The 14279-nt window shown below is 47.7% G+C and overlaps 1 protein-coding gene across 4 annotated transcripts in view; it reads right to left on the reverse strand.

Annotated features, from left to right (window-relative positions):
* INPP5B (inositol polyphosphate-5-phosphatase B) overlaps positions 1-14279 on the reverse strand; it is a 923852-nt gene that overhangs the window by 355416 nt on the left and 554157 nt on the right. For all 4 annotated transcript variants that reach the window (XM_078681233.1, XM_078681230.1, XM_078681231.1 and 1 more), the window contains 2 exons: positions 11805-11940; positions 1443-1553 (listed from right to left, as the gene is read on the reverse strand). In XM_078681233.1, the coding sequence (XP_078537359.1) occupies positions 1443-1553; positions 11805-11940 (247 nt within the window). The remainder of the gene's footprint in view (positions 1-1442; positions 1554-11804; positions 11941-14279) is intronic.

The raw sequence follows: 14279 nt of genomic DNA on the forward strand, positions 1-14279 counted from the left end.
GGGGCCCAAAGGCACCACAGCGGGACCCGACGGAGAGAGCAACCTCATGGCCATAAGGAAGGCATCGATCTCCTCCGGCGTCGCGTTCATCCCAGGGACCGGCGAGTATGGAGCTGGCAGTGGCGCCTGCGGCTCCGGCGGTGTCGCCCGAACACCCGGCCGCATCGCGCGAGCGTCTGGGGGAGTCGGAAGAGTGATGTCTTCTCTTTGACTTCTTGTGCCTCTTACCTGAGGACTTGGAGCCCGACGAATGGTGTCAACTCGCTGAGCTTCGATGACTGTAGCCCCGCGACCGGTCCTTCGACCTCCTCCTCGACCTGGACCAGGAACGACGCGGGGCCGACTGCCGGAGCTCAAGGCGCTTACGGACCGCTCCCACCTAGTCTTCGACGTCAAGGCCCGGCAGTCCGGGTAAAACTTGTCATCATGGTCGGCCCCAAGGCAATACAGGCACCGGCGATGGGGGTCGGTAACCGACAGCAGTCGGTTACATTCGGCACAGGGTTTGAACCCGGGCATCCCTACCGGCACCGATAGTCTTACGACTCGAAAACAGGATCAAAAAGATCGAAAAAGTTATTCAAAAAGTGACTAAGGAGTACTGCTTTTTCCGGATCTGCGCTTGCTGGCGCGGAAAAAAGAAGAACTGACGTCAGCGCGCAACGACGTCATCCTGACGCCGACGACGGACGCGGAGCCGCAGACGACACCTACCGACGTGCAGGGGTACTGCTACGCAAAACTTTCCGGATCCAGTCTGACGCCTGGAGATATTCTAAGGTAAGGAATCTAACACTAACCTGTTTCTTTCAGATAAGGGAGTTCCCTTAAAGTGAGAAGTGGAAGGACAGGAGTCAGCCAATTAGATAGAGATGGTAAAGAGGCTAAGCTCCAGGGGACGGACAAACACAATATGGACACGCTTGGACAAGGAAAGCAGTTGAATAAGAAGGAAGCAAATGAAAACAACAATAAAGCCAACCAATGGTAAGCAATGGTTATGCTATAAGCCCTTGTAAGCTCTAGTCAAAACCACAACAGGTCTTTTGTAACCAGCCAGCTAGGCTCGACTTAAAGAAGGCCCATAAAATAGCTTCCTTAGTACGGGAAGAGTGCATGCCAAAGCCAAAATGCACTATCGCCTCCCTCCCCAAATTCCATTGCAGTTTTATTGGCCTCCAGAGAAAAATACCTAGCACCGTTCCTAAGTAACAGTGCACTTCGAAGGGCTTCTGCTTTCACGTTTTCAAAATGTTGTATTTTCTTTAATCTGGGATGAAAAATTGTTCATATAGCTCATATAGCCCAAAAGATGAATAGCTTTTGACAAGAACACACATTTTTGTCAGCCGACATAGTCTATCTGCATCAAATGAACATTATTTAACTGTACTGTCATGTTTAAATTCCTGATAAATTAATACTCCAAGGCATCTTCATACCTCCCTCCGGGAAATCTGCGCAGATGGTATGCTATCATTCTCCATTTTGTCCAGACTGCGCACAATTTCTTCAAAGGATTTCCGGTACAATTTATCATTCTGTACTTTGATCTGCAATAGAAAGCATCACAACTTAAGTGCTCTATTACCCATTCGTATATGTCCAGTTTACAAGGCCTCAGCCTACCAAAAGCATCAGGGACTAAATAAAGTAACCAATCATTTCTTACAAAGCATCCTGAATTTTATCCCAGATACAACTATATTATACCCTAAGTCGCGGTCTTTTTTGCAGTATTAAAAATACTTTACATTATTCATTTTCATTGTAATTCAGAATATGTTGTTTTTCATCCTAAACATTTTTATCCTATTTCTATAGGGAAGGAATTCAGCATCTCCTCTCACAACCGGCATGAACTTTGTCACAACTTTGGTTCCACATTTGAAAAAAGGCTCCTCCAATTAATCCTTTTTAAATGTTATGTCATGTAGGATACCCTGATCTAAAGTAACCAGGAACTACAAAAGGAGTACCCGGGAGCTAACCTGAATTTAAATGAAAAACATTACGACTACCAGAACAACAAAATCATCTCCTCTACCACCTAAGTAGTGAAATGTACCATGTTTACATACACTTTGAAGGGATTCCCCCATGCTCGTGTGGCATGGGTAGAGCTGTGGGCATTGAGAATGTACACCCATTTTAAGTGTCTATGATGTTGGGCGTTTTGTCCTCAAGATGTCAGGGACACCTGTATGCCTGTTTCATCAAAGATTCCTGACAATCTTGCATGACACAAGATGGAGGCGCACTGGTTGCTCTAAATTTGTGGGCCTGTTCGTCAATATTTCAGGCAGTGAAAACCCGGCCTGACGACAAACTTGATGGCATTTGCTGATTTCTGGCACAAGGCGTGTTTCCACCCACCATTAAATCAATCATATGTTTAATCATTACAGTGATCGAAAAGGAAGCTGAGCCTCTATAATCAGAGTTTTGGTAATGGTAGTGCACCTTATGGCAGATTAAAGCAAGACCCAGGCCTGAGACGGGCCTCCATGTGATGAGATAGTCAGACCACCTTTCCTAAGGTAATATGGCCCAAAGGACATATTTTGAAAGACGTTTTAGCGAAGCAGTGCGGTAAATGAATCAATAAGGAAAAGACACACATTGGTACCCGGTTGGGAAAGACCCCTGCGAAGATGGTGATAATACAGAGTTAATTTAACTTATTGTTAATTAGAAAAGAAGTATGGGCTTACCAGGCAAGATGAAGAAAACTGTACTGATGTACAAGGTCGCCACTCGCAGCACGCATATCTGCATAACTTATCTCTGTGTGAATGCCACTTCAAGATCAGTGTTTAAAGGTAGGCACAATACTTGAGTTGCTAGGATGGAACCTGGTGACAGCCCCACACGTCACAGTATCTGCATTCTAGAACTCTCTGTTTATCTTAGTGGCTCAGAGACCAGTTTGCAAGTCTCTGCTTACCTGTCAGGTGGTCCCACTGAAATCAAAAAGGGCGGGAGGGGAAGTACAGTGATCCTGAAGAGACAACCGTTGTGCTAGAAGGCAATTTTGGTAGGTAGATAATTACATTACCTGAATGGATCGTTAATTTGTGTCTGTTTAATTCGGCAATGCACATAGACACAAAGTCTAAAAAAAACAGTCTTTATCAAATCAACCCCCAACCCTCCGGGAAAACACTAAGGGTCTGATATCGAGTTCGGTGGACAGGTTACCGCATCACAAACGTGATGGATATCTCGTCGCCCTTATCACACAGCGGACAGGATATCGGCACGTTTGTGACGGAGTAACCCGTCGCCGAACTGTAAAGCAGGCCCTGAAATACTGTGCTAACTTTGAAAATATAAGCTTCAAGTATTAGGCAAAATGAAAAGCAGACTTCCTGATCTCTCCCAGAACAACTTATTATTTATAAGGTAACTTATTAAAAAAAAAAAAAACTCGCACCCCAGGCCCCCCCCACCTACATCTTTTCTCTCCAACCATTCAACACAAAGGGCCCGATTAGGAGTTGTATGGGTCAGAGGTTCCGATATCAGCAGGCCCAGAAAAACCCATCCTGGAAGGTAACTGCACCCCTGCACTGCGCAATTACAAGTTACTGTCTGCCTAATGGAGAATAAGTGCACATATGCAGAATTAGTGGATCCATATGTGGATTTTCCATTCTGGTGACAATTCCTCTTGCTACAAACAGGTGATTAATGAGAGCTGGGGCACCTTTGAGGAGTAAGAGACGCAGGTGGGCCGAGCGCCCAGGGCTAGGCTGTGGCTAGGCCGAGGGGAGTTTTCCATGCTCTCTGTACTGTTTGGGTCCCGAATGACCCATGTGTAAACACCAATAACGCACCAGACTGTACCTATATGTAAATACTATGTGGAGACGTTGTGAAGACACCATCTGTCAGAGTCTGGCCGTGGTTCGGCCCAGCGCACGACATGGCCAATAGCTACAGCTCGCAGTTTGTGCATGGCTCGGCCTCAGCAGGCCTGCTCTCCATGCCACTGGAGTCGAGCTGTCCTGGCTGAAGAGGGGTGAAAACCCAAAACCGGTCCCAGGATGCTTGTTTCCAGTCCAGGGAGGACCTTGCCTGGCAGTTCAGGCTGGACTGTTCCCATCAGGAATAGGGTCAAGACAGATTTGCATACGACTTGGTCCAAACTGGGGTAGCTTAGTTAGCATTAGAACGATGATGGATTAAACCCCGATCTGTGACTGGGGGTGACTGAAAAGTTTCAGCTCTGCGTTCATCATCTTATTGTGTTTGCTACCTAATTCAAACCTTTCGGTCTACGTACACTATGTGACATTTCTTAACTCTTTGCTGCTCTGCTGGGGGGGGGGGGGTATTTTCAAGTTCCTAACGGGTCACCGTGGCTTTTCATAGTTCTCATTCTTGACAATGAAATAAAGCATCCAACTATAGGAAAGGTAGAGGACAATGCAGAAAAATTATCTTTCTCGCCCTTGTTCAAGTACAGGGAAGACAGAACGTCCATTTAAAACTTGGACTAAATGTCCTGCAAGGGAATGTTGAGACACTGGGGTTGGACTTCTTGGGAGGTTGGCCCAGAAATCTAGAGAGAACATCGTGGGTTTACATCACAATCCAAGCTAATCCTCAAACTTTGATACTTAGGTATTTGTGCCCTGTTGAATCATTTTTTTTCAAATTCCAGCCTTGAAGGTGGGTCAACTGATCAGTCAAAAGTAGCCTCTGAAATTAGGTAATCTAGAAAACATATTAGATTCTGGAAACTAAACCAGGCCTACATTTCCTTGAGCAAGGTGAAATAGAACTGGAACTCAGTGGTTATTATTATTTTTTTTTTTATATATCGTTTTATTAAGGTTAACATTAGTTCACAGCCGATTACAATCAAATAAGTCACAGTATCAGAAATTTCAATTGCTTTCTATTCCCTTGCCACATAGAACGCCACATATATACAAATAAGTTCTATCATATCTATCAACCCACTAAACAATAAAAATGCAGTAAGATGTTCCCCAGCGCCCTTCCGTCGCATCTTCAGTCGCTCAAGTCTGGGTCTGAGTCCTCTGGGGGAGGAGTGCATATGTTCCCACGTACAGTAATTCGTTGTATCTGCCCCACACCCTCTTCCATTTTTGAGGACAGCCTCTATTAATGAAGACAGCTTTTTCTGCTATCATGGTGCTGTCCAGATCACAGCACCATTGGTGGTGGGAGGGGGCTGCCTGAACACCCCACAGCAGAGCAATGTTTCGCTTGGCTAATGCCATACCCATGGTTGCCCAGTTTTGCTCTGTGTGGGTCAGGTCTGTTGGTTCCAACACATTGAGTAGGCATTTCCTCGGCTCGGGGGTGATCCTGTGTCCACTGACCCTGGCGAGTGTGTAAACTATCCCCCTCCAGTAGGTAGCAATGCGGGGACAGTCCCACAGCGTGTGGTAGAATGATCCCTCGGCCCCACAGCCTCTAAGGCAAAGCGGTGACTCTGCCCACTCTATTTTATGAAGGGTGATCCTAGTATAGTATGTTTGGTGCAATATTTTAACTTGCACTCATTTCAGCCTGGATGGGATAGCTACCTCTCGCAGGGAAGCAAGGGCTTCCTGCCAGCCTTGTTCGTCCATGTCGCCTATCTCAGCTTGCCATTTCTCCCTGAGATTTTAGGTGAGGTCTGTTTGGTTATTAATCAATTTGCAATATGTTTGGGAGGTCGCTTTTTTGGTGAGGAGGTCTGTCAATAGTCAGTCCTCTAATGGCAAAGCGTCGGGGAGGTCAGTTCCCAGGGGCTAAGGCTTTTGTGAGTGCGTGCTTTATTTGGATATATCTGAAGTATTCAGTCCCTGCCATTGGTATGTTACTAGCAGCTGTGCAAATGTCACCACCTCCCCTTTCTTCCACAGGTCCCTGACCGTGGAGATGCCTATTTGGTCCCACCGGGAAAATCCTTTACTAGTCCGTAGTGTACCCAAACTGGGGGTGTCCCAGAGCGGTGTATGTTTTGTCATCACTCCCTCCCATCCTAGTGCACGCTGTGCCACTGACCAGACATGAATAGTGTGTGCTGTGGGGCCCATCAATCCCTGCCTCCGCTTTTTGTCATGCAGGGCTCCCATAATCCCATCTGTACCGAGAGTGTCCCTGTCCATACGTAATGCGGATTCTTTTTGTGGGGCGTGGAGCCATTGATTACTCATAATAATTTGGGAGGCCCAGTAGTAGAACTTGATGTTGGGAATGGCTTTACCCCTGTCATACCAACTCCAAATTAGTTTACGCTGCGCTATACGTGGGGCCTTCCCTCCCAAAGGAGGTACCCCACTTCCGCCTCAATGGACTTGAAGTAGGAGTCTGGAACTGGCAATGGGGTGTTCTGTAATGCGTATAAGAATCTGGGGAGGGCCCTTATCTTGAACAGGGCTGCTCTCCCCAGTAGTGTCAAGGGAAGGGAGTGTCACCAATTCACATCGCTCGAAGTCTCTTCAGCAGGGGCAGAAGATTATGTTAGTAAAACTGCGTGGGGTGTAATGTGTATACCATAATATCTAAATCCCTCCGTTGCCAGAGATATCTCCACACGGGGGGGGGCCCTTAAGTATGTATAGTACCCACTTTGCCCAGTTGATAGTGTAGCCGGAGACTCTGCCGTATGATTCCCAGATGTCCAGCAGGCAGATAATGGACTTTCGGGTGTCGCCATATAAAGCAGGATGTCATCTGCGTAGAGGGATATTCGATCCTCCCATCCCTCCGTCCAGCGCAGTCTCCGTATTGCTGGGTCCCACCAGATCCATGCTGCCAGTGGCTCCAGCACCAGAGTGAACAAAAGCAGGGACAGGGGGCACCCCTGTCTGGTGCCACGTCCCAAGGGGAACTCCTCTGACAGTCGCCCATTGACCACTACCTGTGCCAATGGTTTTGCGTATAGCAACCGGATCCGAGGTGTTGCATAACAGAGAAAAGAAATGGCCATTCGACCCAGTCGAAGGCCATACTTGCATCCAAAGAGATTATGACCGCCACCTCCTGTATAGTAGGTAACCTATCCAGCACCCTGTGGAGTCTTCGCAGATTCATTACGATGTTTCTGCCTGGCATGAAGTCTGATTGGTTGGGGTGTATTAAGGTCGCGAGATGGGGTTGTAGCCTGGTGGCTAATACTTGGGCGAGGATTTTCGCCTCTGCGTTGAGGAGTGACATTTGGCGGTAAGAGGAACAATCCTGTGGAGGGTTGCCTGGTTTTGGGATTGCAATAAGAGTTGTTATCCGTTGGTCCCTAGGGAGTATCCCTTCCTCTGGGCTAGTCTTGAACATGCTCAACAAGTGAGGTGCCAACAACTCTGAGTCTTTCTTATAGAGTTCTATTGGGATACCGTTAGGACCCAAGGCTTTCCCGGACTGCAGCCTTTTAATGGCAGCAGTGATTTCCTCCAACGTGAGTTCGACCTCCAACGCCTGGGTATCTTGCAATGCCAGCTTTGTCATAGGTATGTCTTTGATGTAGGCCAGATTGTCCTCCTCGGAGGTCATTGCTATGGGGAGTATACTACTTCGAAGTGGTGTGCAAATGCGGTGACTATGTCATTAGGGTCTGTCAGCGATTCTCCCGAGGGGAGACTAATCTGAGCCACACAACGACTGGCCCGTTCTTTTTTTCCAACCAGGCCAACAACCTACAAGCTTTGTCCCCAACTTCGTAGATGGTATGTTGCGTTTTGTGATCCTCCCCTTGGCGCGTTCCCGTGCGTAGTCCCCGTATGCTTGTTGCACAAGTCGAAGGGAGTGGGTTGTGTGGTCAGTGGGGTCCGCAGCATGTGTGCTTTCAGCTAGGCTAACCGCCTGTTCCAGCTCCTCAACCTGATGAGTTTGTTCCAGTTTGTGGGCAGTGATCACCGAGATTGCTTGCCTGCGAAGGACTATTTTATAAGCTTCCCATAGGATGACAGGTGAAGCCACCGAGTGTATATTTTCTTGGAAATAGTGTTTAGAGGTCCTATGGAGGTTTTTCCAAACTTTGGGTTCTATGAGGTATCCCGGGTGTAGTGGGTATGTGCGTCTTCTTCCCATGAGGTGAGACGTATATGTCATACGTATGGGCCCATGATCTGAAATACCCCTTGGGAGGTGTTCAATTTCCCCTATTCCCGCCACACTTGCAGGGGAAGTAAATATATAATCGATACGTGATAGGCTATTGTGTACCCCTGAGTGGAAGGTGTATTGAAGTTTTTCAGGGTGTCGCGTGCGCCACACATCCACCAACCCAATTGCATCTAGGAATTCCCGAAGGGGAGAAGAAGCAGCCCCGTGTTCCCTATGTGGGTATCTATCAATAGCTGGGTCCATGGTGGCATTAAAGTCGCCTCCTATAATTAATTCCCGGGGGGAGGGGTGGAGGGAGGAGTGTCAACAGAAATGTACCTAGGGTAGGGATGGCGAGGCTGTGAAATGCCGGGGGAATGTAAACTGTCGCTAAGTTGTATAGTCGTCCCTCCTACTGACAGGATAGTGCAGCAAAACGCCCTTGATCGTCCGTCCAGGTCCCTTACTATTAGGGGGTAGCTTTTCTTCAAGATGATCCCAACTCCACTTGAGCCCGACGTGAACTCAGCATGGACCGCCATACGAAAGCCCCATCTGCCTTGGTCGCCGTATCGGCCAGGAGGGTTTCCAAAATTACGACTACTGATGGGGCGTGCCTTTTGAGGTAGTGCAGCACTAATCCCCTCTTTATTTTGTTATCCAGACCATTCACATTCCAGGATGTAACCGTCAGGGGGGCCCCCAGTGTGTGTGGGTCTTGGGGCTGTGAGTGGGAAGGGCTGTGTGTTACGAATCCTAGAGTCAGTGAGTGATCAGTCGACATAGGAACATTTGTTTCTTTGTGGGATCAGGAGGCCCCTTTCCAGTGGCAAAGTGTTTTGGCTGTGAATCTTCTTTTAGAACTACCTTCGGAACAACAAACATTAACTTGAGCAACAACCCTCCCTCCACCCCCTCCCTGCTCCCCTGCAAGACGGATTCCCAACTAACCGCCACCCCAACATTGCAGAGTGCTTCAGCCCCTTAAACAGTACTTGCGTGTGGGAGACGAAGTCTGGGATGTCCCTTGAGGCTCCCCATTGTCCCTAGCTTTGCAACACCTGGTATTGTAGGTATCAGTGTTGACCCCTGCAGCATCTCTATTTATTCCATCGCCAGCCGGCCCTGTTCCACCGTGAGGGACCATCTCTTAGTGCTTCAAAACATGCCGGTATCTTCAGCTTGTCCTTCGTTTATGTAATCTTTCGATCTACGGGATCTTCGACCTCATCTTCCAGCCTTCCCCTGTGAAGAGTTTTGGTGCTCTCCGCCATTCTTCTCGCTCCTGCGATGAGCGCTGTTGGTGTTGACTCGATGGTCTTCCTGTACGTCCCACTTGCCGCAATCCCTCCAGCCAGTCATGTGCCTCCTCTGGCGCCTCAAAGAACCAGGTTCTGCCACGACCCTTAATCCCGCTGGGAATAACATAGTAGGTGATTTCTCTGCGTCGGAATTCCTTTTTCACCTCTAGAAAGCTCCTTCTTCTTTTGGTGACTCCAGCCGTATAATCCGGGAAAAAGGACACTGCTGAGTTCATGATGCGCAATGCCGGGGCCACCCGTGCCGTCTGCAGAATGGCGTTGCGGAAGTTGAAAATGCGGGCCAGCACTGGTCGGGGGGGGGGGGGGCGGTTTAGGTTTACCTCCTGGTACTCTATGCGCCCTTTCGACAGAGAAGAAACTACATAGCCCCCTTGGCTGAAGCCGTGTCTTGATAAGCTCTTCAACGTACAGGTCCATTGCTGGTCCTCCTTCACTCTCCGGAATACCCGTGATCCTGACGTTGTTGTGCCAGGAGCGCCCTTCCGGATCATCCAGCTTCTCTGCCATGAGTCTATTTTCTGCCTCTAGTTGCTTGACCTTCTGTTGCAAGGTGGTGGTGTCTTTGACCAGAGACGACGTTACTTCCTTCACTCTCGTGGCCATTTTTTGAAAGTCCTCGCGTAGAAATGAGACATCCGCTGAAATAGACCCTACCGTTGTCTGCACATTAGTAAGGGCGGCCATAATATCCTGCAGTGTAACTTCTGGCGGGCCTTCCTGTGTGAGGGCTTGTTCTTTGGTGGCTGTTTCATCAGTCAGTGCAGGAAAGTCCGTGGAGTAGGCACATTTATCTAGTTTGAGCTGTTGTGGTGCCCGTTGGCTTTTACTCCACATTAGGATGCCGTGTGTGGGCAGAAAGTGCCCACTCTAGATATGGAGCAGCATTCGCCGCTGCCTGCCGTGCGGGTGAACTCTGCGCTCGGCCTTTCAGTTTTCCTGCTGTGGTAAGGGCACCGTTCCAGTAAATGGAGTGGGTGTACTGTGTTGCAGCCACGTCTGGGAAGTATCTTGCGGGGTCGCAGCACCCAGCCTTAGATTTTCTTCCTATACTCTGGATAGCTGGCGCTGTTTCTGACTTGGTCCGGATGGAGCCTGGTCGCATGGGAAGGCGAGATGGCGCTCAGCGCAGAGAGCTGTCGACGCCCCGGGGCACCAACAATGCCTAGTGTGTCCCCGAGTCCAGCGCCCAATGATGGGCAGTCTTCGCCTGAGAACCGTTCTATCTGTTAGGAGGGCCGCCCTGCCCACAGCCTATGTCGAATCCCCTTGGTACCTTCAAATGTGAGCGGTAGTGATGTGGGGGAATTCAGCGCTATGAGGCGCAAGGTTTCTGGCACCACCGCTCCATGTTCTGTGCACACCCTGGCAGGGGCTTTCAGGCTACAGGATCCCGGGAGGGGGGTGAGGGGGGGGGGGGGGCAGCTAGAGTGCCTGATCCACCGCTGGGCACCTCCGCCGCAGTCAGGGCGTCACCTCACCGGGCCTCAACCTCACTCGAGGCCGCTACTGCGGAGGTGTGCACAAGCCTCCGGAGGTTCCCAGTCGCTGGAGCCGTGCTGCGGCACGACGTGGCCCTCGAGTTCTGCTTCCCAGGAGCCCAGCACCGACCGAATACTTTTGAGGCAGGGGGCCCGCCGTTCCAGGCGCCGCTGCCGCAGTCCGGGTGGCACCTCTCCGGGCCTCTCCTCACTCGAAGCCGCTTCTGCGGAGGCGCGCACAGGCCTCAGGTGGTTTTTGGACACTGGAGCTGCGCTGCAGCACGATTTGGCCCCCGATTTTCGCTCACCAGGAGCCCAACACTGTCTGATTACTTTCAGTGTGCGTTGGGGCTATGGTCCATGCAGATTATAGTGCGGATTGCAGGGGGAACCTCTTGGTGATCCCGGAGCTCCTCTAGGCTGCGCCCATCTTGCAAGGCAGCAAGCCACGCCCCACCCGGTTATTTATTTTGAATGAAAAACAGGTAAATTCATCACCTATTGTTAATGTTCAGGCTGGAGGTTTCAGTCTCAGGAGCACCTTCAGCATTTAAAAAATCAATTGTGCTCTGAAATCATCAAATGATTCTTGACATAATTTAATGCTTTGTCCTAAATTTCAGCCCACAAGATGGTATCTTTGCAATTGATAACCATGAAATAACGCATTATCTATTTTGCATACATTTTTTAATTATTTTATTTTAGGAAGCTGGACTGACTATTATGGTAGAATGCTTTCTGACGTACGTATTGCATTAAATAACATTAACACTTCTTGGCATGTGCTGCTGTTTTACATTTTTACCTTTAAAATTATGTATTGTTTTATGTACTGTGGATTTTAATCTGATTTTACAAAAAGTGTTAGTTTAAACACAATAATAATAACAGTAACAATAATAATAATAAAAATATCAACAGCTCACTCTGTACCTACCCCAATATCAAACAAGGCGCTCACTGGTTTGTGATCGCTTGTCTTTAATTTCATGTGACTTCGATAGTCCAGCTGCTTAACAGTTTTTCCTTTCCACAGTATGCGGTCACACCAGGCAGGGGTTCTGTATTTCTCACTGCAAGAATGAAATGCAGACTGAAAACAAGTTTATCAGTAAATGCATGCAATTATGAGAACCACAATAGAAAAGAATAGAATAGAAAATAATGTTAAAAGTTCCCTGTCCTCTTCCTTTACAATTTATTGTTCAAGCATTTTGTCATATTTCTATTTTAAGTGACACTCTACCTCGCTAGGCACATACCACTTTATATTTCATACTGAGCCTGTTTGGTAACTCATTTGCCCAGCCGATTATATTAACAAAGTATTTTGATTAATTATGTAGTCCACACTCCCTAATAGAGGAGTTAGGGCCTGATTTAGAGCTTGGCCGGATTCCCATCGTTCCTCCATGGTGGCGGTTACAAGTAATATGTCAAGCTGACGGAGTCTGGCCCGCTGTCTTTAGATGTGGGCTCGCTGAACCGCCATCCACATAAACAGGCTGTTTATCGTCATGTAAGTGGCACACCTCAGTTGATGCAGCTGACTCCTCCCCTGTTTGACAGTATTCAATCGCCATCTGGCCAGAGGGTTTTTGATGACCATATTTAGATTTCCCCATTGTGCTGGCATTGTCCTAGCGGCGGATTCCTGAATGAGTGATTCCGTGGTGGAGTGAGAACTGGCAAGTACTACTGATTAAATTGTCAATACACATATATGTTGTGTTTTCTTCTACAACATATATAGGTAATCCATTATGCCCCTTTTTAGGTCGAGCTGGCGTTGGAGCGCGAAGCGCTCCCGCCAGCGAGTTCTATAGTCACCGTGTTAACTGGCAAGGGAGATAGAGCTGTGCACGAGCCGCTATTGGCCTGTGCACGAGCCGATTCAGCTCTGTGAACGCGCACGTCTCCGGAAGACGTGCTGCGCCCGAGCCGCCTCCCGCTTGTTCAAGTAGAGACTGTTTGCAAGTTGTGTGCCGTCTCCCATATACATTTTCAACTGCACTTTCGGAGCTATATTCGTGTTGGGTGCATGTAGAGGTCCCCGTTGAGGCTTGGATCCTCTCTGCAGCCTTCGTTGCAGCTGCCCATATGGAATTACTGTCACGTTGCAGTGTAAACAAATGGCCATCAGAGTCAATCTAAATGTAAACCCTTGCTTCTCGTGGGGAGATTTACATACAGTACGCCAAAAACACTGTCATAAGAATGACTATTGGCTAATGTTGTTTACCGATTTCAACACCCTTTTGCCTACCCGTAAGCCAAGACTACAGTAGCTGATTTTACTGGTGACGGACTGTTTTGATCGAATGTGAACAGCTAAAATGAGGGCATCCCTCTTGAGATAATTCTGTAAGTAGTCCGTGCTTGCTTACATTAGTGTTAAGTACCTATGTATCGCTTTTACTTACATAGTTAATTATTTACTTGTTTTGAGCTGGAGTTCACGAGCAGCAAACGGTCTCGGTAGTTGTGTTTGCAGCAGTTAGTGCGTGACAGTTCATTATGAGGATTATACTTCATCTCTAAAACTCTAATTCTTGTTTTCTTTTCTTGTTTATTTCCTGGCACCTTTCATGTAGGGTATTGACTTCATAAAACTACTTCGCATATGCTAGTACTTTCTGGAATCTCTTATTCCTGTCCAAATAAACGTCCTTTATAGCACTAGAGTATTATCTATCCCCCTGTATTAGCTCTAGCTAAATATGTATTCACTATGTTTCCAAGTACCATGCCACCACTTTATGGTTTCTAGCATTGCATCTTCTTTGAAATGTAGTGCGTTATAGCACATCCTGTCAGTGAATCCCTTAGGAAACCCGTGTTCTCCCCATTGTAAATCTTCCACCCATTTGTCCACTACTTTTTGCTCTTCAGCATCTAGTTTTGTTAGGGACCTCGTCTTCCTCTCTAAGGAGTCTTTTCCTCAATTGAAGAACTTCCTGTTCTCTTTTTGCCTTTTGTATTTCCTCTAACTCTCAATCTATCACCGATACTGGGACATGTGTTGTGTTATCTCCCGAATATGTTTGTGGCTTCGGGTGGTTCTATATTATTTGTTCCGTAAATGGATCTTCCTCCTGTCCGGCAGGAGGTGGTACCAACAGATATATCAACTTCACCTGTTTCACTTGTTGTACGAAATACTTCTGAATTGCTATTTCCTCTTCTCTACATGAATTTCTCATCCTGTTTGACTTTCTCATATTTTATCAATTTCCCATTACTACCCTTCGACTTCGCCCATTGTCTACCTCGTGCATAGTCTCTCCATGCATGATATGTATCCCATTCTAACAACTTCACCTTCTTTCCTCTCTTTTCACTTTCTCTCAGACACTCGTCTAAATAATTCAACCTTCCCTTTTCTTTTCTTCATTAAAAAAAGAATAATTGC

The sequence above is a fragment of the Lissotriton helveticus genome, chromosome 3_1, assembly GCF_964261635.1.
Source record: "Lissotriton helveticus chromosome 3_1, aLisHel1.1, whole genome shotgun sequence".
Lineage (NCBI taxonomy): Eukaryota > Metazoa > Chordata > Amphibia > Caudata > Salamandridae > Lissotriton > Lissotriton helveticus.